This window comes from Polyodon spathula, chromosome 6 (assembly GCF_017654505.1).
Source record: "Polyodon spathula isolate WHYD16114869_AA chromosome 6, ASM1765450v1, whole genome shotgun sequence".
Lineage (NCBI taxonomy): Eukaryota > Metazoa > Chordata > Actinopteri > Acipenseriformes > Polyodontidae > Polyodon > Polyodon spathula.
Genome location: NC_054539.1, coordinates 35,845,310 through 35,871,136, shown reverse-complemented (window position 1 = coordinate 35,871,136; position 25,827 = coordinate 35,845,310). Strand labels below are relative to the sequence as shown.

General features: G+C 38.1%; 1 protein-coding gene across 8 annotated transcripts in view; it reads right to left on the bottom strand.

The window, feature by feature from the left end:
• Positions 1 to 25,827, bottom strand: part of fbxo16 (F-box protein 16) — an 82,298-nt gene that overhangs the window by 21,604 nt on the left and 34,867 nt on the right. For all 8 annotated transcript variants that reach the window (XR_005950482.1, XR_005950484.1, XR_005950483.1 and 5 more), the window contains 3 exons: positions 4,423 to 4,587; positions 2,770 to 3,017; positions 873 to 978 (listed from right to left, as the gene is read on the bottom strand). Coding sequence is in view for 5 of the 8 variants with exons in the window: in XM_041252796.1 (XP_041108730.1) it covers positions 873 to 978; positions 2,770 to 3,017; positions 4,423 to 4,587 (519 nt within the window). In the remaining 3 variants the exon portion in view is untranslated. The remainder of the gene's footprint in view (positions 1 to 872; positions 979 to 2,769; positions 3,018 to 4,422; positions 4,588 to 25,827) is intronic.

The following is a 25,827-nucleotide window of genomic DNA, read 5'->3' as shown; positions in this document are numbered from 1 at the left end:
ATCCCAGGGTGTCAGCTTCAACAACAATACTGGGGAGTTGGTTCCAGACCTTCACGATTCTCTGTGTAAAAAAGTGCCTCCTATTTTCTGTTCTGAATGCCCCTTTGTCTAATCTCCTTGTGTGACCCCTGGTCCTTGTTTCCTTTTTCAGGTCGAAAAAGTCCCTTGGGTCGACACTGTCAATACCTTTTAGAATTTTGAATGCTTGAATTAGGTCGCTACGCAGTCTTCTTTGTTCAAAACGGAATAGATTCAATTCTTTCTGGCTGCATATGACATGCCCTTTAAACCCGGAATAATTCTGGTCGCTCTTCTTTGCACTCTTTCTAGAGCATTAATATCTTTTTTATAGCGAGGTGACCAGAAATGAACACAATATTCATGATGAGGTCTTACTAATGCATTGTACAGTTTTAACATTACTTCCCTTGATTTAAATTCAACACTTTTCACAATGTAGCCGAGCATCTTGTTGGCCTTTTTTATAGCTTGCCCACATTGTCTAGATGAAGACATTTCTGAGTCAACAAAAACTCCTAGGTCTTTTTCATAGATTCCGTCTCCAATTTCAGTATCTCCCATGATATTTCTAATGCACATTTTTATTTCCTGCATGCAATACCTTACACTTTTCTCAATTAAATGTCATTTGCCATGTGTCTGCCCAGTTCTGAATCTTGTCTAGATCATTTTGAATGACCTTTGCTGCTGCAACAGTGTTTGCCACTCCTCCTATTTTTGTGTTGTCTGCAAATTTAACAATTTTGCTTACTATACCAGAATCAAAATCATTAATGTAGATTAGGAATAGCAGATGACCTAATACTGATCCCTGTGGATCACTGAAACATGCTTGATTAATTTGCTCTTACAAGTGACTTTGCTCTGCGTAGTTTGTAGGTTATGGTGGAGGGTGGCTTCTTCCTTTCATGTTCCATTTTGCTGAGATCGGGATTAATCCCCTTGCCTTTGTTTTGTCTGCAGGGAAACGTAAAAAAAAACAAAACAAAAAACTGTAAAATGATGTATCCTACAATATGTGCAATATATGTTATTGATGTAAGCCACTAATAAAATGTTTGTGTTGTGTACTTCAGAGAAAAGCACTATAAACTAATCAAAATTATTGTAAACATAATAAACAGTATTAACAACAGGCGTTTTGATAAAGGCGAGCTTGATGAGGTAAGTGGTCTGTGATAGTGTACACCCCATCCTGTGTGTATTTTGTATTGTTTACTATTTAAAATGTATGGTTTAGTGTTTAAAACACATTGTTTTATTTTACAGCATGGATGGGGTTAAAATTCTCCATCCATGTTATCGTGCAGAAGGTGACCCTCTCCAGATTGACTAGTTATTGCTATTTGGAGACTGTCTGTATAAAAACCTGCAGCTTTGACTGAACAAGGTGGAATGTGAGTAAAGAGAACTGAAATAGAGAAATAACAATTGCTATATGTGCTGGTTATACACCAGCATGATACTTGTTTGTTTTGTTCCGTGTCTATTTTGTCTGACTCTTTTGGCCACCGTGCCGTTTTGTTTAACTCTTTGCAGTCCACTTATTAAGCTCGTCAGGCGCTTCAGGTCCAATTTATTTTCACACACACTGTTTATTTTACAAGTGCTGTTGAAAATGTTTTTTTTTCAGAGTAAAACAGGGGTTTAAAAGGCATTGAATCGCAAAAGGACACTCAGTACTGTAGCTACAGACAAGCCATACCCCTTGTTCGCTGTATTTTTCACACACCTCTTTATAGATACTGATAAGTCCTCTCCTAATCACTCGTTTTATCACCAAACTCCTCAATAATGCGATCCAAGTCATTATTTTATTACTATAACATCTCAAAAAGGTCTGCAAATGTCTGTGATATTCTTTGAGCACTGGATGTAGAAGCAGCTACCTCCTTTGTTATATCAGTGTTATCTTTGTAGTGGATGGGTCTGAGATACACCCTTTTTTCAGTTTCAGTCTGCTCCTATCAATCTCACTCGGCCATTGAAAGGTTTTCTCTGCTTTTTCCGGAGAAAAAATAACTAGAAACCTGTGCTTTACGTCTTTCTGATGATGTTGGACAGGGTCCGACATCAGACTGCAAAGGGTTAAACCTTTTCTTTTATAATTAAAACACGCCTCATAAATTCATCCCCAGTGCTGTGTCAATATATTTCCTGGTGTGACGTCACCACAAGTCTATCCGTGACATGGTCATATTATGCTGTGTTTCTCCCGTTAAAAAGCATGTGACGGCAATGTATGCTTTAAACCAACAATAAAGTTCACATTTCAGATTAAAATACTCCTCCTTTTTCAGATGATTCCTGCCTGCCTGAGAGTATCACGTCTGCTACTGAAGGGAGTTATGCCAATGACAATGTTGGGGGACACTCCTCAAGTTTTTATAACAGGGAGGTTCTACAGTAAGTGGAAGCTTTCTATCTGTGATGAGATTTGCTAAGGGCATTCTGTAGCACACATTATTTGTATTATAATCTAGGGGTATACTGAGGTGCCCTCTCTGTCAGTGTAATTCCTTTAACTTGCCAATATGTTATCTGTTTGACAGTGTGCTGTGATTTATTTATCTTGGACTGCTACCTTCTTGGCCAGGTCTCGTCTGTAAATGAGATTTTATCAATTCCTGGATAAATATACGTAAGTTCTAAACAGTTGAAACATTCAAGACAAATGTTACCCAAGGTATACAGTATCAACTCAGAGGTTTTCATTACTACAATCTTGTAGTAGAAAGCTATCCTTACCCTTGGTGCGCCTGTTCGAGGGGGTCGAAGTTGTCAAGGTAGTTGAAACGCAGGGTGTCAGTCGGGTGCTTGTCAGAGGACTTCCATGGTGGAAGCCCTTTCCCCAGCATCCTATATGCTTTCCCAAAAGTTCCCCTCTGGGATAAGGGCACCAACTGGGACAGAGAGGAGTGACTCAGCTTCAAGTCAAAGACATCCTTTCGGATTGGCTCGACTTCTGGAACAATAAACTCTGTCTTTTGGGGAGTCTGATGAGAAAACAAGCCAAAAACACATTTTTGTATCATTTCAGTGAGCTACCAGTTTTGTTGTCCAACTAATGTATTGGTAGCTAACCTGTACCTACTCATGTTTTAGTTTCCACAGTTTACTTAATTTTGATAACACATTTGCTCTGTCAAAAAACAGAGCATAATTTGATACAACATGACTTTTGTGCAGTTACGATATAGATCCACCTTTGTAACAGAACAGACACACAGAGAATTAGCTCAGCTCAGCTGTGACTTACTGCATTATCCCCCAACAGGAATTTGCATAAAGTGTAGGTGGGTGTATGTACCCATGTAAAAGTTCTAGAGAAGTGCTTGTCCATTTGTCAAGAAATGTGCTTATCCAATTCTTATAATAAATACTACATTTTAGTTTTTTCAACATTTATGTATGTGATTAAATATCTATACAGAAGACTCATTTATGTATGGAAAATTTAACAAAACGTTTTACTAAATGCTGTTAAAACAGTAACGCTGTTAACTTTTAAATCGAATGTCTGTTGTTGTTCAGATTAATGTTTTATTTTTACATTTTTTTTTGTAAAAAAAACATTACAAATATCAGAATCCAAGGGTATATTTGGCTCAGTTTGTCTGCCTGTCTCTCTGTCCATATGCCACACAGTTTTATGTATCTGGAGAAACACTTAACTTATGACAAACACTGATCTGGACATTAGCACAAGCTATTCAGATCAACAGAATCTGGAGTTAGTAGGAAGGCATCTGTCTATCTGCCTGTATGTGAAACTTACATTTTTTAATGTACATACAGTGGATATGGCATATGTATTGTGAAAAGGATCGCGCAACTCTCACGGTTCGTTGCCCCTTTTAAAACAGACCCAAACACGGAAATGGAGTTTAAAGCGCTTGCGTGCACTATTAATAAACTGAAATACACAAAACACAAAATAAACACCTACTCCTATTCGGAGCACTAACTACACACAAGCTGGAACCTAACTGATACAGGACAGCTAAGCCGTTTACCTGTCACAAAACAAATCACACAGGTTTAACTCAACACTTACTTTAGACTGCTCGGAACCAGAGCACACTTTCTGCTTTCTACCTCTCAGCAGCCCCGAACAGACTGGCTGCATTCTTTAAATACCCTGCACCTGGATCTAATTTGCAATTAACACCAGGTGCAGGGGATTACTAAACAATAAAACAATTAAGCCATTAACACCCAAATGTGCATTCTCACACGTTTTCTGCAGGGAAGGATTTTAACCCCCTCTCTGCCGTATTACAGTATCTACTTTTTCATGTTACTGATGGCTCTAATTTTGAATTTACAGCTGTGGCTGGGGATGAATGTCACTGACATGCATGCTTGAATATAAGGGATTATTTTCATAAAGCTTGGTACCTTTGGTCTGGTGACATGCAGCTCCCGAACCATTTCAATGTAGTGCCTCTTCCAGACTCCCTGCTCGAAAGAAGTAGGTGAGAAGGTTATCCACCACCCAAACCGCAGGCACTTGGGCATCCACAGCTGATCCAATTCTATCAGGTACCTCCAGTGCCAGCTCACCTGCAAAGAGGACAAACACAAGCTTCTATATATTCTAATTGGCCATTGGCCAGGGGATATAGTGAAGTGTTCAGGTGTTAGGGTTAGGGTTACTTTAGAGTTTTTATATTAGTATCAGAATCTGTTGCTGTCGATCTGTCTGTATGTCAAACTGTTATACCAAATTTGTTGTCTCAAGCACTCATTTGCCTGTTAGATTACTTTCACATGCACAGTTTTGCTTATATCGCATATTCAAAAAATCAAATAAAAAAAAAAAATTACAAGGAAAATGTCTCATACAAAGCTCACTGCAGAATATGAAGAAAACTGTGTGATCCTAGAGGTTAACAAAAAGGCAAATACCTACATTAGTGTGTTACACTAAATCCAATTTTGGCAAGCACTATATTCAAAGGCTTCTGTAACTGAACAAAGTAAATAAACAAAAAAATGTCCTTGGACAGGAGCAAATGCTGCTGCTCCTAAGTGTCACTTCTTAAATGCTGTTCCACAAGTCATTTTTTGGGAGGGGTTTAAGGTTAGTTTAGCAGTGCTCCAGGAATACATTCTAATTTAACGTAAAAGGCTGAGTACATTTCTCATGTTGATAAAGCCTTGCAAATTGACCAAAAAAAAAAAGAGATTTGCATGGACAAAGCCATACCTTATATTCCAGGAATTTCAGCAGTGAAGATTGTGACATAAACTCGCTCAAATTTCTACTACAGTCAGCAAAATTAAATAAAATAAATCTAATATCAAAAATACATAGCTGAAAGAACTGTAGGCTTCCATTTAGGTGTACTGTATTGGTTTTGTTGGTATAGTACTATATTTTCAACAGAATAAGTATTTAAATTCAGAACAATATCATTCTGAAAATAACCCTTGCCAAAACTAAAGCGATGACACGCTACAGCAATACAGTACCGGTACTGTGACAAAGATAATGATTCTTATTGGTAAATCTCCCTCCCGACTTGTGAGGGTGCTAAATAGCAAGGACCGAGTACCTTGGACTTTTTGCCTGACAATTCATTCCACAGGTTAAAAGGAAGTCAGTCATCTAGGAAGAGGGCAGAGCTTTGATACATGAATGCATTGACCCGCAAGGGAAATTAAGTGACAATCACGGACTGGAGGAGTGGCTGCAATCGTTTACCGAGGGGTCATTTATGACAGTATATTAAGAGGACGAAGCGACGTCATTGGTTCCTTGCTTTGGTTAAACAATAAATAACCCTGAAGGACAGAAAGCCCCTGTGATTGCTGTTCGCGAGTGTTTATTTGTTTTTGGTTTACTAAATATTGTGGGGTTTTTTATTATTAGACTACTAAATAAGTTTCGGAGCTGTCGGCAATGCCCAACAAAAACCCGGAACATCGCTGCACGAATTGACATCTAATAAATTGTCTCACCCAGGTGATACTGGAGAAAGCGTTGTGTAACTGCATAATCAATGTAAGGTAGACAGATTTGGCATTAGAGTTTTTTTTTTTTTTTTTTAAAAACACAGGCTGTGACGGATATTCAGATAAATTGTAATACTGAATACATGGGGGGGGTTGCGATACCATTTACTCAACTTTTTCAAATTATTGTCATTTGACTCATAAAATGATAGTGATTTGTATTTCAGTTGTTTTATAAACAAGGTTATAAAAATATTGAAGCTACTACAAATTTTAAAAAATGCAGCACTCTGCAATGAATATATAAATAAAGCCCTTTGCAAAGCACTGTAAGATATTTTTTTCATCCTTTACACCTTTGTTATCTTCATGTTTGGTTATCGGATAGCTGATTGCTTTAAGTCAACAATTTTCTGTCCCTTAGTAATATGATACAATTCATTGTACACTACCCTAAAGTAGCATATTTCATTGGTACCTACCACGGACAAAATCAGCCACGTTTGTACCCCAAAATGTATTAAATTAGCATAGCTGGGAATTCGCATCAGTGGTCTTCTATATTAATTCTCTGGGCTACCCACAGCAACACCTCTATCTATCTTGAGCTGGAAGTTGAGTATTTTGGTAAATCTGACTACCCTTGTGCAAATTGAGACCTGGAGACAGACCTTCAATTAATTTATCAGGTAAGCTTTATTTATAATTTCACACACAATTTATTGCAATTTGAAAATAATGGAAAAGAAAACAAAAACCTAACCCAATTTCAGGTATTAACTAAACTTGCTTTATTTCCCTCAGTATACTATTCACTTATAAATATAAGAAAATGAAACAAGTAACGCAAGTTAAAAATTGGGGAAATCTTTCCCCTTTCTTCAGGTACGTATAGTACAACAGTGTTTGATTTATTTAATTCACCACTTTTAACAGGTTTCTTCATTCCAAACTGCATTACTCCGTCAATAAAGGTCTCAGCCTATGCTGATGATATTGTTGGGTTTGTCTGCAATCAAGAGGATGTACAGGTTTTAACTGAAAGGTTTTAATTATTTAGGAGATGAGGCGGTGCTGCAGAAAGAGTTTTAGAAAAAGTGATAGGCCAGTTACAGAGGTGATGGTGCCTTCTTCCTCAGATGTCCTTTATAGGATGAGTGCTGGTTATCCAGGGCAGCTGTTCAGGGGAATATAACTTTCTGTAAAGAGTGGAGCCTAAAAGCAGCTGTCCTGCACTCAATATCCATCAGCCCCTATCCTCCCTCCCCCAGGGGCAGATACAACACACACTGCCTTAGCCAGTGGCACCCTTCCCAAAAAACCTCTAAAAGCAGGCATTTAATCAGTTTAAACCGGAGCTGTGGGTTCTCTACATAGACTAATTTATGCATAGAATAGAGGTGACCAAATTATTAATAAACCAGCACTCGTCCTCTCAAGGACATCTGAGGAAGAAGCCACTGCCACCTCTGTAAATGTCCTTTCACTTTTTCTAAAACTCCTTAATAACATAAGAAGAAAGAGCATAAGAAAGTTTACAAATGAGAGAAGGCCAATCGGCCCATCTTGCTGGTTTGGTTGTTATTAGCTTATGTATCCCAGAATTTGATCAAGCAGCTTCTTGAAGGATCCCAGGGTGCCAGCTTCAACAACAATACTGGGGAGTTGATTCCAGACCTTCACGATTCTCTGTGTAAAAAAGTGCCTCCTATTTTCTGATCTGATTACCCCTTTGTCTAATCTCCATTTGTGATCTCTGGTCTTTGTTTCTTTTTTCAGGTCGAAAATGTCCCTTGGGTCGACATTGTCAATGCCTTTTAGAATTTTGAATGCTTGAATTAGGTCAGCGTGTAGTCTTCTTTGTTCAAGACTGAATAGATTAAATTCTTTTAGTCTGTCTGCGTATGACATGCCTTTTAAACCCGGAATAATTCTGGTCGCTCTTCTTTGCACTCTTTCTAGAGCAGCAATGTCCTTTTTGTAGCGAGGTAACCAGAACAACACAATATTCAAGATGAGGTCTTACTGATGCATTGTACAGTTTTAACATTACTTCCCTTGATTTAAATTCAACACTTTTCACAATGTAGCCGAGCATCTTGTTGGCCTTTTTTATAGCTTGCCCACATTGTCTAGATGAAGACATATGAGTCAACAAAAACTCCTAGGTCTTTTTCATAGATTCCTTCTTTAATTTCAGTATCTCCCATATGATATTTATAATGCAAATTTTTATTTACTGCGTGCAGTACCTTACACTTTTCTCTATTAAATGCCATTTGCCATGTGTCTGCCCAGTTCTGAATCTTGTCTAGATCATTTTGAATGACCTCTGCTGCTTCAACAGTGTTTGCCACTCCTCCTAGTTTTGTGTCGTCTGCAAATTTAACAAGTTTGCTTACTATACCAGAATCTAAATCATTTATGTAGATTAGGAATAGCAGAGGACCTAACACAGATTCCCGAGATACTCCACTGGCTACCACATTCCATTCTGAGGTTTCTCCTCTAATCAGTACTTTCTGTTTTCTACATGTTAACCACTCCCTAATCATGTACATGTGTTTCCTTGAATCCCAACTGTGTGCAGTTTGAGAATTCATCTTTTGTGCGGGACTTTGTCAAAAGCTTTCTGGAAATCTAAATAAACCATGTCATATGCTTTGCAATTATCCATTATCGATGTTGCATCCTCAAAAAAAATCAAGCAGGTTAGTTAGACACGATCTCCCTTTCCTAAAACCATGTTGACTGTCCCAGGATACTGTTACCATATAGGTAATTTTCCATTTTGGATCTTATTATAGTTTCCATAAGTTTGCATATAATAGAAGTCAGAATTATTGGTTTGTAGTTACCTGGTTCAGTTTTGATTCCCTTTTTGTGGATCGGCATTACGTTTGCAATTTTCCAGTCTGTCGGTACAACCCCTGTGTCAAGATACTGTTGCATGATCGTGGTTAGAGGTTTGTAAATAACTTCTTTCATTTCTTTGAGTACTATTGGGAGGATCTCATCTGGCCCAGGAGATTTGTTTATTTTAAGAGCTCCTAGTCCCTTTAACACTTCTGCCTCAGTTATGCTAAAGTTATTTAAAACTGGATAGGAACTGGTTGACATGTGGGGCATGTTGTCCATATCATCCTTTGTAAAAATTTGTGAAAAGTAATCATTTAATATATTTGCTATTTTTTTTTTCTTCATCTATGATTTTGCCATTTGTATCTCATAGACATTTAACCTCTTTTATATTAGAACATTTAATATTCTATTGCCGTTGTAATATTGGGAAAACATTTTGGAATTGGTTTTATCCCCCTTAGCAATGTTCATTTCTATTTCTCTCGGCCTTTCTAACTTCCTTTTTGACTTGCGTTTGCAGTTCCGTGAACTCTTTCTGTGTACTTTGTTTTTGGTCCCTTTTTAACGCTCTATAAAGTGCCTTTTTTTGCTGAATATTCTTTTTAATTGATCTATTAAATCATTTTGGCAATTTAGTTTTACATTTAGATTTGTCTACTTTGGGGATGTAATTGTTTTGCGCCTCTAGTACTACATTTTTGACACCTGGGCTTCAAGACTGTTTCTTACGTATAGCGCTACCCCTCCATCTCTTCTGTCCCCCCTGTCTTTCCTATACATTGTATACCCACAAATATTATATTCATCCCCATCACTCTGACAACCAAGTTTCTGTAACACCTATCACATCATAGTTACTTGTTAGTGCAGTAGCTTCTAGTTCTAAAATTGTGTGTGATACTTCCAGCATTTAGATAAATAAATTTTGATGCGATCTCCCTTCTGTGTTTTTGTTGATTTCTCCCCCTTTCTAGTTTAAATGCTTCTGAACCTGCTTGAGGATCTTTTCTCCAAGTAGATTGGTTCCTTTTTTATTTAAGTGCAGTCTGTCCCGTCTATAAAGTTTCTTTTTTTCCCTGCTTCTGCCTACCTGAGCCCAGCTGTTCTGACCTTCTATCTCCCTGGTGGCTTTCAGTCTGTTAGGGGTGATTCAGACTTCCATGAATTGTGGGTCTGCCAGCTCCTCAAGATCCTCTTGCTGTCTCACTTCTTCCAGCTCCATTTCTAGCATACTTACTAGTTTATGCAAGTCCTGGATCGCGCGGCACTTTACGCACACTTGGTTTAGCTCTGCTGGGTTTTTTCGGATTTCCCACATCATGCAGGTGTCACAGATTACTGGCTTGAACACCATGTTAATTTTTTTTATTTTTTTTTTTAAGTTTAGTTTCTGCTGCAGCTGTCAACCTGCTTTCAAACTGCTTCTAAATTGCTCTGCACTTTTCCACACCTGTACTTCTCCCACGCTGTCGCTTCTACTAGCTGTCGCTGGGAAGACTGCCTTCTGCATCACCTTCTCATCTCACAAGTAACCCCCCAAATATTTAAAACATGTCTGACTCTACTGTAGTCTTTCCACTAATGTCAGAGACCTGCACAACTGTCCCTCCCCAATAAGCCCAGGACTGCTGTTACACCAGTTCACACACAAAGATAAGATCTTTTCAAACTCTTTCTGGCTTTCAATTAAAACCTGTACATCCTCTTGATTGCAGACTAACCAAATAATATCATCAGCCTAGGCTGATACCTTTATTGACTGAGTAATGCAGTTTGGAATGAAGAAACCTGTTAAAAGTGGTGAATTAAATAAATGAAGGACTGTTGTACTATACGTACCTGAAGAAAGGGGAAAGATTTCCCCAATTAACTTGTGTTAAAGTCCTTGTTTCTTTTTCTTATTTTTATAAATGAATAGTATACTGAGGGAAATAAAGCAAGTTTAGTTAATACCTGAAATTGGGTTAGGTTTTTGTTTTCTTTTCCATTATTTTCAAATTGCAATAAATTGTGTGTGAAATTATAAATAAAGCTTACCTGATAAATTAATTGAAGGTCTGTCTCCAGGTCTCAATTTGCACAAGGGTAGTCAGATTTACCAAAATACTGAGCTTCCAGCTCAAGATAGATAGATAGATCTTATTGGGCATCCAGTATACCAGTAGTCCTTATAAGTTCAACACATTTCTCAGCAGATAAGAACATAAGAAGAACATAAGAAAGTTTACAAACGAGAGGAGGCCATTCGGCCCATCTTGCTCGTTTGGTTGTTAGTAGCTTATTGATCCCAAAATCTCATCAAGCAGCTTCTTGAAGGATCCCAGGGTGTCAGCTTCAACAACATTACTGGGGAGTTGATTCCAGACCCTCACAATTCTCTGTGTAAAAAAGTGTCTCCTATTTTCTGTTCTGAATGCCCCTTTTTCTAAACTCCATTTGTGACCCCTGGTCCTTGTTTCTTTTTTCAGGCTGAAAAAGTCCCTTGGGTCGACACTGTCAATACCTTTTAGAATTCTGAATGCTTGAATTAGGTCGCCACGTAGTCTTCTTTGTTCAAGACTGAACAGATTCAATTCTTTTAGCCTGTCTGCATATGACATGCCTTTTAAACCTAGAATAATTCTGGTCGCTCTTCTTTGCACTCTTTCTAGAGCAGCAATATCTTTTTTATAGTGAGGTGACCAGAACTGAACACAATATTCAAGATGAGGTCTTACTAGTGCATTGTACAGTTTTAACATTACTTCCCTTGATTTAAATTCAACACTTTTCACAATGTATCCGAGCATCTTGTTAGCCTTTTTTATAGCTTCCCCACATTGTCTAGATGAAGACATTTCTGAGTCAACAAAAACTCCTAGGTCTTTTTCATAGATTCCTTCTCCAATTTCAGTATCTCCCATATGATATTTATAATGTACATTTTTATTTCCTGCGTGCAGTACCTTACACTTTTCTCTATTAAATGCCATTTGCCATGTGTCTGCCCAGTTCTGAATCTTGTCTAGATCATTTTGAATGACCTTTGCTGCTGCAACAGCGTTTGCCACTCCTCCTACTTTTGTGTCGTCTGCAAATTTAACAAGTTTGCTTACTATACCAGAATCTAAATCATTAATGTAGATTAGGAATAGCAGAGGACCTAATACTGATCCCTGTGGTACACCGCTGGTTACCACACTCCATTCTGAGGTTTTTCCTCTAATCAGTACTTTCTGTTTTCTACATGTTAACCACTCCACAGGTTAGTTGCTAATCCACAGGAATTTTTGTAATTTTCTGGAACTTTTGTAAGTCTTGCAGCAAGCTGATGTTAAGTGTTTGTCTTTTTGAACAAATTTGTGGAATAAACCATTTTTTTTAAGGGTTCATTCTTAGAATCACTTAACTTAGAATCGTTTGACATTTTAACCTTGACATTAAACAGTCCATTACCTGTTCATATTGTAATTATTTATCGACCGCCTAAGTCAAATGCACTATTTCTGACTGAATTATGGCGATCTGCCTTCTATATTGACAGTCAAATATGATAGGATTCTTTTATTGGGTGAATTTAACCTTCACATTGACACTGATTCTGATTCTAACTCCTTGGAATTTTTTAGGCTACTGGATTCCTTAGATTATATCCTGCATGTCAAAGGTCCTATGCATAAATGTGGCCATACTTTAGATCTGGTAATTTCTCATGGCTTAGCTGTTAAGAACATCATAACTTTCCTTATTGTTTCTTTGAATCATATGTAAAGTTTGAAATGTACGCATGTTTTCTTTAGTAAGCAATAATAATGAGAAAGTGTCTTCGAATTCAATTAGATAACTTCTCTGAGCACTTTGTCAGTTTTTTTTTTTTTATAGCTGGGTTTTTTTTTGTTTTTTTTTAGGTTTTTTTCTTACTTGGGTCAAGGTATGCGATTAATAAGAACAATTAAATGATATTCCTTTCTGAATGTAAATTACATCTTTTCATTTTCAATCGGCAACACGATGGGGGAAAAACAGCTAGTTTATTTACTTAGTATATATCTTTTTTAATAAAATTGTCTGCAGCAAGGGAAACGGAGCAAGAATCACAAGGAGTGAAGCGGAAAGAAAGAGCGGAGGATATTACGAGTAGTGGAATTGTCACTGCTTCACTCTGCTCACGTTCTCTGAACACAGACTTTCGCCGTTAAAATACATTGTCTTTAACATAGGATTTGCACATCACAGGAGAGTAGAAGTGAGTAAAAACTGTATCCCTTATATGAGAAGAGTGTAAACGATATATTGCCCAAATTCAAAGTGGGTAAAAGCCGTTGACCTGTGTTTACCCTCGACTACACAACACTGAGTAAAACTCCAAAGAAAAGTTTAAAGTATTATCTTTTTTACATACAGTTACTCATTTATACAGTAGGCTTTTTTACTGTATCAATCTAGGTAAAGCAGCAGTGTGTTCCCCACCTGGGATGGAATTTGTGACCTTCCAGTCAAGAGCACAGTGCTCTAACCACTACTCCATATGTGCTACAAGTAAAGAAGCACTAATGTCTCGTTGTATAACTTTTTAGTTATTTTTCTGGGTATGAAAACTTTTTTTTTTTTTTAGGTATACAAATGTCAATTGCTCTGGATAAAAGAATCAATTAATATGACATTTTTCTGGCTTGCTATTTATTAATTTATTTATACATTTATAACATAAACATTAATTTCTAGATTAGTCCTTTATTTAAAATAGTTATTTATACATATATTTATTCCTCTATGCATTTTTTTAAAACAATTTATTTATTTCTACCTGATAAATTCTTTCTGTATTTTTAATTAAATGAGGAACTACAGGATATTTATATATTTATTTATTTATTTTTTAAACATTTTTTAAAGTATTTTTTTATTCTTGTATGTTCTGCTTAGAACACATTTTTTACACATGTATCTCTATGACCTGAAGGACCACACAATACTTCCTGAAAGTTTTTGTTGAAAAATATTGATGTTTGGGCAAATTATTGTTTCACCTGAGTGATTGCAATGACATAGTACATGTTTATTCTCAGGGGGGGCCTTATTACTGAGGAAAAAAAAAAAAAATGTACCCGATTTCATGTAGTTCACAAAATGTAGTCTGTTTGTATCCACTCAGCCAACTTAGAATTTTGACTTTTTTTTTTTAACATACAATTACTCACGTATACAGTGGGGTTTTTTACTGGACCAATCTAGGTAAAGCAGCAGTGTGTCCCCCACCTGGGGTGGAACTTGTGACATTCCACAGAGCACAGTGCTCTAACTACTAATCCACATATGGTACAAGTGAAGAAGCACTAATGTCTCGTTGTATAACATTTTTTTTTTCATGAAAATGTGCTTTTTGTATAGGTCTACAAATAGCAATTGGTCTGGATAAAAGCATCAAAAGTATACGGCAATGCAAAAGTTCAAAATTCTTTCAGCCAAACTTTCAATTTAAATGGTTTACCAAAAGAGTTTCCGTAAAACATTCATGGTCGCACTCTTGTTATCTTGCTTTAAACAGATCAATTACATAACTCCTGCTTGTTTATTTTCTTCAAAAAAAAATCTCTTTTAGTTAAAACATGACTAGAAAAACAAACAAACAAACAAACAATGCATTTTGTCTGTGTCAATTAAATAAATTAATCAATAAACATTTAATAATCATTGCTTCTAAAACATTTTAAATCTAAAGCAAATCAACAATTTCAATGTTAATAATTAATTGTACTTGAACCACCGAACAACAAGTTCTCTCTAATCATTTAAATAGTTCCAGATTCTACAAATAGGCAAGCAAACACTTCTTGTGTATTTTCATGAAACATTAATAACCCTTATAAAAAATGTGTGTAATGTTAACAAGCTATGTATCCTAAACTTCAAGGAGATAACTTGCACAATCTATTAAAATCATGTATAGCCTAAAACCATCAATATGAACAGAATAATGTCAATAGCAAAAGGTTACAAAATACATTAACAATTCACATTATCAGAAATCATGCACACCAGAATCTTCATTTATGCATTAATCAATTGCAAATAAGTAACGATTATACCTTAAACGCTCCTATACTTAAACACCATCAGCTATATTTTATTTAATCTTTAACCTAATTCAATTCTTAATTAATAAGGACAGAATATGCAGTTTCTATCAGAGATAAGAACTGAGATCAAGGGTTTAATTTAACCCATGTGGTTCCATTGTTTTCAAAGTGAAAATCCAAAAAGACTCTTCTCAAAAGCTGTTTGATTATATTACCTCCTCTTTCAGGGATTGTTACTTTTTCCAGTTGCTATATATTTTAAGCTTGATGCAGAGCCACGATTCAATTAAATTCAATGTAACTAATTAATTGGTATAAATGTAACGACTACTTTCATCACAATTAATGTGAACTTGATGAAGACATGGTGGTGTCGAAACACGTTGTTTGTTTCTCTAATCGTGTTTTAACTAAAAGAGATTTTTTTGAAGAAAATAAAGTTATGTAATCGATTCCTTTGAAGCAAGATAACGAGAGTGCGACAAGGAATGTCTTTACAGAAACTCTTTTGGTAAGCCATCTAAATTGAAAGTTTGGCTGAAAGAATTTTGAACTTTTGCACTGCCATAGAGACTTGACTTTTACTGAGTGTAATTACCTATACTGGTCAACACCTCGTTAATATCAACCATTGTAGTGCACAAATGACCTTATATATATATATATATATATATATATATATATATATATATATATATATATATATATATATATATACACACACACACACAGTGACAGACTGGGGTGTTTTGTCACTGTCCTTTCGGGTCTTGAACACAATCTGTTGGGAACCAAGCACTCGGGACCACAGTATTTTGTTTTAATATGTTTATTTCAGGCGGGTGCTCTCTTTATCCAGAGTTCCAGATTCAAACAAATCAAATTCCAACAATGCAAACAAAACAAAACCTAGCTCTTTATTACCGAGCGCTACCTAAACCTTATAGCTGTCTTTTAACTCTCCTTTCTACAGACAGCTAAGCTGTTTACTGACTAACCAAAACATGCCTTAAACTAGGCAATAAATGTTTCCCCCTTAGGTAGAACACCAACCTTTTAATCTATTTTGGCCTTTCTGTCTGTCATCTCCTCTACACTCCTCGCTTTTGGAAAAACCATGCTCTTTTATGGCTGCCTAATTGGAAACAGGTGACAACCCTTGTCTCAAAATGGTCACCCCTGTGGAAGTCTGGGAATTGTAGTCTTTTCTGACTTGGCAGTCAAAGACTTCAATTTACTTGTGTGACCCAAATTCAGTGGAGAGGATACAGGCTCATTGTCACTCTTGGACCAATATACACACCCACTACCACTTTTCCATATATTTTATAGTTCACTTTGTCACACATCCTTCCCCCCAGCTCAGACCTACTGAGACGAGCGACCTTGGTGAACAAACAGTGAACACATGACAACCCATCCGCATTTCCTTGAAAAAGGCCAGCCCTGTGTTCAATTGTAAAATTGAATGCCTGTAGGCTTAAAAATCACCTGGTTATCCTAGCATTTTTCTCTTTATTGTTCTTCATCCAAGTTAAGGGAGCATGGTCAGTAATTTGTTTAAACCATCTGCCCAGTAAGTAATATTTAAGTGCTTGCAGTGCCCATTTGATTGCTAAACATTCTTTTTCCACTATAGCGTAGTTTTTCTCTTGTGGAGTGAGTTTCCTACTTAAAAACATTATAGGGTGCTCTTTGCCCTGTACCTGTTGGGAAAGCACTGCCCCTATCCCTACTTCAGAAGCATCAGTTTGTACCATGAATTCTTTATCAAAATGTGGTGTAACTAATACTGGCTGTGTGCATAGAGCCGCTTTCAACCTCTGAAAGGCAGCCTCCGTTTCTGCAGTCCATTTTACCATTAGGTTTTTTCCACGTTTGGTAAGATCTGTCAGGTGTGCAGCTATTGAGGCAAAGTCAGGAATGAATCGACTGTAGTAACCAGTTAATCCTAAGAATGCCCTGACCTGTTTTTTGCTAACTGGACATGGCCATTTTTCTATTGCCTCCAGTTTATCAATTTGTGGTTTTACAACACCTCTTCCTACATTAAAACCCAAATATTTGGCTTCCTCCAGCCCTATTGTGCATTTAGTGGGGTTAGCAGTTAAACCAGCGCTTTTTATAGAATTAAGTACTGCTTGTACTCTCACCAAGTAGGTGTCCCAGTCAGTACTGTATATGACCACATCTAAATATGCGGCTGAAATATTCCCTATGTGGTCTTAAGATCCTATCCATCATGCGCTGAAATGTAGCATGCAAACCAAAAGGCAAAACTGTGTACTGGAATAAGCCCTCGGGTGTGGAAAACGCTGTCTTTTCTTTGGCCTCGCTAGTTAGAGGGACCTGCCAATACCCTTTTGTTAGGTCGATGGTTGTTAAATAACGCGCTGGACCCAATCGCTCAATCAACTCATCAACTCTAGGCATTGGGTACGCATCAAATTTGGACACTTCATTCACCTTCCGATAATCATTACAAAAGCGAAGTGTCCTGTCACGTTTTGGAACTAGCACTATAGGGGAGGAACATTCGTTATGTGACTCCTCGATCACCCCGAGCTTAAGCATTTTCCTTACTTCTGCCTTAATGGCTTCCCTTCTAGCCTCAGGTATTCTGTAAGGTTTTACTTTTATTTTTTCTCCCGGTTTGGTCAATATTTCATGGTGTACTATGTCGGTTTTGCCAGGTATGGCGGAGAACACATCCCTATTTCTTCGTACAAAGTCTCGTACCTCCTGCTTCTGTAGCTCTGATAAAGTATTGGCTATTCTAACTTGTGGCTCAGGCTGAACTTCTTTAGAGTCTTCCAACGCACTATTGTCCATAGCCAATAGACATTCCCTGTCTCTCCATGCTTTTAAGAGGCCGATATGGTATATTTGCTCCACCTTTCTTCTCCCCGGCTGTCTCACTTTGTAATTTACCTCACCAACCTTTTCAATGATCTCATATGGGCCATGCCAGGTAGCCAAAAATTTACTCTCTACCGTCGGAACTAACACCAGAACCCTGTCTCCGGGCTGAAAAACCCTGACCCTTGCCTGTCGGTTATAACTGTGCTTCTGCTGGGCTTGAGCCTGCAGCATATGTTCCTTCACAATAGGAATTACAGCAGCTATCTGGTCCTGCATCTGAGAGACATATTCAATAACGCTACGACACGGGGTGGGTTCTTGCTCCCAGACCTCTTTCGCTAAGTCCAGAAGGCCCCGGGGATGTCTGCCATATAAAAGCTCAAAAGGTGAGAATCCTGTAGAAGCTTGGGGCACTTCTCTTACAGCGAACATTAAGTAAGGTAGCAAGAAATCCCAATTTTTACCGTCCCTACCGACCTACTAAATCCATGGCTATGCGCTCAAATGGAGCCTCTATTATTGGCAGTGGCACTAATGGGCTGCGGAACGTTTTAAAAGGGGCTGTACGCTGGCACTCAGGACAGGAGGTACAGTGTCGGGCTATATCAGCATGTATCCCAAGCCAGTAAAACCTACGAACAATACGTTCTGTGGTTTTCTCTGCCCCTAAATGTCCCCCTAGGGGATGTCCATGGGCTAAATCTAGCACCACCCTCCTAAATTGTTGGGGCACAATTAGCTGCTCCACAATCTCTTCCCCCCTCTGTCTATGCGATATAACAAATCATTCTGCATAGAAAAGTGAGGATAGGTGAGAGGGATCTTAGGATTTGTTTGAACCTCATTTACCACTTTTACACTCTCCCTGACAGAAACTAAAGTGGGATCGCGTAATTGGGCGGTCCCAAAATTTTCCGCATTTGTTCCCAAATCAGGTAAGTTTTGTTCTAGGTCTGGGACCTTACCCAAGAGGCTAGGACCTTCACGATCCCCATCCTCTCCTATCATTACACCCATTGGAAACTCTGGTTTACACTCCGTAACAATGTCACTCTCTAACACTGGAAGTAAGGGTTCTGGGCAGTTACTCTGTGGCTCCCTTCCTGCCACCTCAATTTCATCGGGCATATCCAATGCACCCTGTTTTCCCCACAGTTTTGTAAAACTGGGAAAGTCCCGACCCAATATTACTTGATACGGCAACGTCGGTACTACTCCCACTCTATAGTTAAGAGACCCAGCACTCGTTGTAATACATATAATTGCCGTTGGGTAGTTGCACGTATCCCCGTGTATGCAAGTAATATTAAGGTCCTGGTCCTTGTCTAATTTTTGCGGGTCCACTAATTGCACGGACACCAGGGTTACCATGCTTCCTGAATCAAGTAATGCTTTACCCTTAATTCCCTCTACAACCACTGGGCACATGTGTTTATGGCCATTTGGGTTCCCCATGGCTACAGACACTATAGTACAGGTATATAGAGAGCTGGGATTAGGGTGTTCTCCCATGTTACACTGCATCGGCTCCTCATTTTCAGGACAGTTAGCCGCTATATGACCATATTCAGTGCACCTAAAGCACCTTAAGGGCCTGCTAAATGACCGAACATTAAACCTTGAAACTCCCTTTTGTTTAAGCCCCAGGTCATGTTTACCCTTAGATACCCCACTATCAAAATGTCCCTTCGCAGACCTAGTCTGCTCTTCGGTTCCCCTTTCCCCAGGAACAGTCTTACCAGTTCCGCTATAGTTCCGGACTTTCGGGATCGGGGAACGTTCTGGTCCGGTGGGTTGAAGCAACGCTCCTGCTGCCATGTAGCGTTCGACCAGTGCTACTAGCTGATCTCCGTTAGATGGGTCTCCCTGTCCAACCCATTTGCGCAGACCTGGTGGCAATCCTCGTAGGTATCTATCCATCACAACTCGCTTTACTATCTGGCCGTTGGTTAAAGCCTCAGGTTGGAGCCATTTCCTGGCTAGATGAATGAGGTCGAACATTTGGGACCTGGGTGCTTTATCCTCCTGGTACTTCCAGCCAAGGAAGTTTTGGGCTCGAACTGCTGTAGTGACGCCAAGTTGGGCAAGGATCTCCACCTTTAGTTTGCCGTAATCGGCAGCCTCATCTTGTTCCAGGTCAAAGTACACTTTTTGGGCATCCCCGGAAAGAAAAGGAGTGACCAGTCCAGCCCACTGGTCAATGGGCCACTTCTCTCTCTCGGCGGTGCGCTTGAAAGTTTTCAAATAAGCCTCAACATCATCGTTACTAGTCATTTTCTGTAAACAGTGACCAGCAGGTATGGGTTGAGAGCTAGGCAAAACCCTGTTAGCCAAATCATTGATTCGCTCTACCAAGGTCTGTATCTCCTTTTGCAAAGTTACACTGGCTCTCAGCTGTTCCTCTCGCAGTAACTGATTGGTGTACTGTTAGAACATAAGAACATAAGAAAGTTTACAAACGAGAGGAGGCCATTCGGCCCATCTTGCTCGTTTGGTTGTTAGTAGCTTATTGATCCCAAAATCTCATCAAGCAGCTTCTTGAAGGATCCCAGGGTGTCAGCTTCAACAACATTACTGGGGAGTTGATTCCAGACCCTCACAATTCTCTGTGTAAAAAAGTGTCTCCTATTTTCTGTTCTGAATGCCCCTTTTTCTAAACTCCATTTGTGACCCCTGGTCCTTGTTTCTTTTTTCAGGCTGAAAAAGTCCCTTGGGTCGACACTGTCAATACCTTTTAGAATTTTGAATGCTTGAATTAGGTCGCCACGTAGTCTTCTTTGTTCAAGACTGAACAGATTCAATTCTTTTAGCCTGTCTGCATATGACATGCCTTTTAAGCCCGGAATAATTCTGGTCGCTCTTCTTTGCACTCTTTCTAGAGCAGCAATATCTTTTTTATAGCGAGGTGACCAGAACTGCACACAATATTCAAGATGAGGTCTTACAAGTGCATTGTACAGTTTTAACATTACTTCCCTTGATTTAAATTCAACACTTTTCACAATGTATCCGAGCATCTTGTTAGCCTTTTTTATAGCTTCCCCACATTGCCTAGATGAAGACATTTCTGAGTCAACAAAAACTCCTAGGTCTTTTTCATAGATTCCTTCTCCAATTTCAATATCTCCCATATGATATTTATAATGTACATTTTTATTTCCTGCGTGCAGTACCTTACACTTTTCTCTATTAAATGTCATTTGCCATGTGTCTGCCCAGTTCTGAATCTTGTCTAGATCATTTTGAATGACCTTTGCTGCTGCAACAGTGTTTGCCACTCCTCCTACTTTTGTGTCGTCTGCAAATTTAACAAGTTTGCTTACTATACCAGAATCTAAATCATTAATGTAGATTAGGAATAGCAGAGGACCTAATACTGATCCCTGTGGTACACCGCTGGTTACCACACTCCATTCTGAGGTTTTTCCTCTAATCAGTACTTTCTGTTTTCTACATGTTAACCACTCCCTAATCCATGTACATGTGTTTCCTTGAATCCCAACTGCGTTCAGTTTGAGAATTAATCTTTTGTGCGGGACTTTGTCAAAAGCTTTCTGGAAATCTAAATAAACCATGTCATATGCTTTGCAATTATCCATTATCGATGTTGCATCCTCAAAAAAATCAAGCAAGTTAGTTAGGCACGATCTCCCTTTCCTAAAACCATGTTGACTGTCTCCCAGTACCCTGTTACCATATAGGTAATTTTCCATTTTGGATCTTATTATAGTTTCCATAAGTTTGCATATAATAGAAGTCAGGCTTACTGGTCTGTAGTTACCTGGTTCAGTTTTGTTTCCCTTTTTGTGGATCGGTATTACGTTTGCAATTTTCCAGTCTGTCGGTACCACCCCTGTGTCAAGAGACTGCTGCATGATCTTGGTTAGCGGTTTGTAAATTACTTCTTTCATTTCTTTGAGTACTACTGGGAGGATCTCGTCCGGCCCAGGGGATTTGTTTATTTTAAGAGCTCCTAGTCCCTTTAACACTTCTGCCTCAGTTATGCTAAAGTTATTTAAAACTGGATAGGAACTGGATGACATGTGGGGCATGTTGTCAGTATCTTCCTTTGTAAAAACTTGTGAAAAGTAATCATTTAACATATTTGCTATTTTTTTTTCTTCCTCTACGATTTTGCCATTTGTATCTCTTAAACATTTAATCTCCTCTTTGAATGTTCTCTTGCTGTTGTAATATTGGAAAAACATTTTGGAATTGGTTTTAGCTCCCTTAGCAATGTTCATTTCTATTTCTCTCTTGGCCTTTCTAACTTCCTTTTTGACTTGCGTTTGCAGTTCCGTGTACTCTTTCTGTGTACTTTCTTTTTGGTCCTTTTTTAATGCTCTGTAAAGTGCCTTTTTTCGCTGAATATTTTTTTTAATTGATCTATTAAACCATTTTGGCAATTTAGTTTTACATTTAGATTTGTCTACTTTAGGGATGTAATTGTTTTGCGCCTCTAGTACTACATTTTTGAAGAACAACCATCCTTCTTCTGTGGGTGTTTTCTCTATTTTACTCCAATCTACTTCTGTTAGTCTCTGTTTCATGCCTTCATAGTTTGCTTTTCTAAAATTGTAAACCTTAACTTTAGTCTTTACTTTTGGGGATTTAAAAAACACTTCAAATGAGACCATGTTGTGGTCTGAGTTTGCCAGTGGTTCTCTGACCTCTGTTTTAGTTATTCTATCTTCGTTATTTGAAAAGACTAAATCAAGGCATGCCTCCCCTCTAGTGGGTGCCTTCACAAATTGTGTTAGGAAGCAGTCATTTGTCATTTCCACCATTTCTATTTCATCCTTCGCGCTACCCACCGGGTTTTCCCATTTTATTTGGGGGAAGTTGAAATCCCCCATTAGTATGGCTTCTCCTTTGCTACACACATTTCTAATGTCATTGTATAACAGATTATTGTGCTCACCGTCTGAATCTGGCGGTCTATAGCATGCTCCTATTATTATGCCTTTTGAATTTTTGTCTGTTATTCTGACCCATATTGATTCGGTTTTATTTTCTTTGTCCAGGTTTAACACCTGGGCTTCAAGACTGTTTCTTATGTACAGCGCTACCCCTCCTCCTCTTCTGTCCTGCCTGTCTTTCCTATACAGTGTATACCCACAAATATTATATTCGTCCCCATCACTCTCAGACAACCAAGTTTCTGTAACACCTATCACATCATAGTTACCTGTTAGTGCAGTAGCTTCAAGTTCTAGAATTTTGTTTCTGATACTTCTAGCATTTAGATAAATACATTTAATGGTTGTCTTACCTGAGTTGTTGTTCTTGTTTTGATGCGGTCTCCCTTCTGTTTTTTTGTTGATTTCTCCCCCCTTCCTTTCTAGTTGGTCAACCAAAGGACAACCTGAAAACAACGTTTTTAGAACATAAGAACATAAGAAAGTTTACAAACGAGAGGAGGCCATTCGGCCCATCTTGCTCGTTTGGTTGTTAGTAGCTTATTGATCCCAAAATCTCATCAAGCAGCTTCTTGAAGGATCCCAGGGTGTCAGCTTCAAACAACATTACTGGGGAGTTGATTCCAGACCCTCACAATTCTCTGTGTAAAAAAGTGCCTCCTATTTTCTGTTCTGAATGCCCCTTTTTCTAAACTCCATTTGTGACCCCTGGTCCTTGTTTCTTTTTTCAGGCTGAAAAAGTCCCTTGCGTCCACACTGTCAATACCTTTTAGAATTTTGAATGCTTGAATTAGGTCGCCACGTAGTCTTCTTTGTTCAAGACTGAATAGATTCAATTCTTTTAGCCTGTCTGCATATGACATGCCTTTTAAGCCCGGAATAATTCTGGTCGCTCTTCTTTGCACTCTTTCTAGAGCAGCAATATCCTTTTTATAGCGAGGTGACCAGAACTGCACACAATATTCAAGATGAGGTCTTACTAGTGCATTGTACAGTTTTAACATTACTTCCCTTGATTTAAATTCAACACTTTTCACAATGTATCCGAGTATCTTGTTAGCCTTTTTTATAGCTTCCCCACATTGCCTAGATGAAGACATTTCTGAGTCAACAAAAACTCCTAGGTCTTTTTCATAGATTCCTTCTCCAATTTCAATATCTCCCATATGATATTTATAATGTACATTTTTATTTCCTGCGTGCAGTACCTTACACTTTTCTCTATTAAATGTCATTTGCCATGTGTCTGCCCAGTTCTGAATCTTGTCTAGATCATTTTGAATGACCTTTGCTGCTGCAACAGTGTTTGCCACTCCTCCTACTTTTGTGTCGTCTGCAAATTTAACAAGTTTGTTGCTTCTTGATGTGCTGAAGCGACTTGTAATAACCCCTGTACTACTAACTTTTTTTTGTCTTTGTTCCCCTTCACAGACTTTACTTATTTATTTATTTTTCCTTTTCCAGTGTTGCCCGCATTCTCCACCACATGTGACAGACTGGGGTGTTTTGCCACTGTCCTTTCGGGTCTTGAACACAATCTGTTGGGAACCAAGCACTCGGGACCACAGTATTTTGTTTTAAACAGGGCGCGGCCTGTATGTTTATTTCAGGCGGGTGCTCTCTTTATCCAGAGTCAAACAAATCAAATTCCAACAATGTAAACAAAATAAACAAAACAAAACCTAGCTCTTTATTACCGAGCGCTACCTAAACCTTATAGCTATCTTTTAACTCTCCTTTCTACAAGTCAGACAGCTAAGCTGTTTACTGACTAACCAAAACATGCCTTAAACTAGGCAATAAATGTTTCCCCCTTAGGTAGAACACCAACCTTTTAATCTATTTTGGCCTTTCCGTCTGTCATCTCCTCTACACTCCTCACGTTTGGAAAAACCATGCTCTTTTATGGCTGCCTAATTGGAGACAGGTGAAAACCCTCGTCTCAAAATGGTCGCCCCTGTGGAACTCTGGGAATTGTAGTCTTTTCTGACTTGGCAGTCAAAGACTGCAATTTACTTGTATGACCCAAATTCAGTGGAGAGGATACAGGCTCATTGTCACTCTTGGACCAATACACACCCTCCACCACTTTCCCATATATTTTATAGTTATATATATATATATATATATATATATATATATATATATATATATTATATATAGCTCTGGAAAAAATTAAGAGACCACTGCAACATTAAGTTTCTCTGGTTTTACTATTTATAGGTATGTGTTTGGGTAAAATGAAAATTTTTGTTTTATTCTATAAAACTACTGACAACATTTCTCACAAATTCCAAATAAAAATAATGTCATTTAGAGCATTTATTTGCAGAAAATGACAACTGATCAAAATGACAAAAAAGGTGCAGTGTTGTCAGACCTCGAATAATGCAAAGAAAATAAGTTCAGATTCATTTTTAAACAACACAATACTAATGTTTTAACTTAGGAAGAGTTCAGAAATCAGTATTTGGTGGAATAACCCTGATTTTCAAGCACAGCTTTCATGCGTCTTGGCATGATCTCCACCAGTCTTTCACATTGATGTTGTCTAAAATGACAATATTTTTATTTGGAATTTGGGAGAAATGTTGTCAGTAGTTTATAGAATAAAACAAAAATGTTCATTTTACCCAAACACATACCTATAAATAGTAAAACCAGAGAAACTGAATTTTGCAGTGGTCTCTCTATTTTTTCCAGAGCTGTGTGTGTGTGTGTGTGTGTGTGTGTATCTATCTATCTATCTATCTATATATATATATATATATATATATATATACACACACACACACACACACACACACACACACACAGAGCCAAGAAAGTTTGTGAACACCTTTGGATTTTCACTTATTTCAAACCTAAAATGTTATTAGCTCTTAATCTACGTCCTAATAATAGATAAAGATAACCTGATTAAACAAATGACACAACAACATGATACTTTTTCTACATTTATTTATCCACAAATGATTCAACATTCAATATCCATGTGTGAAAAAGTATGTGAACCTTTAAAATTCAGTAAATTCTGGCACCCCCTGAGCAGCAATGACTTCAACTAAGCGTTTCCTGTAACTGTTGGTCAGTCTCTCGCACCGGTTTTGAGGAATTTCAGCCCATTCCTTCTTACAGAACTG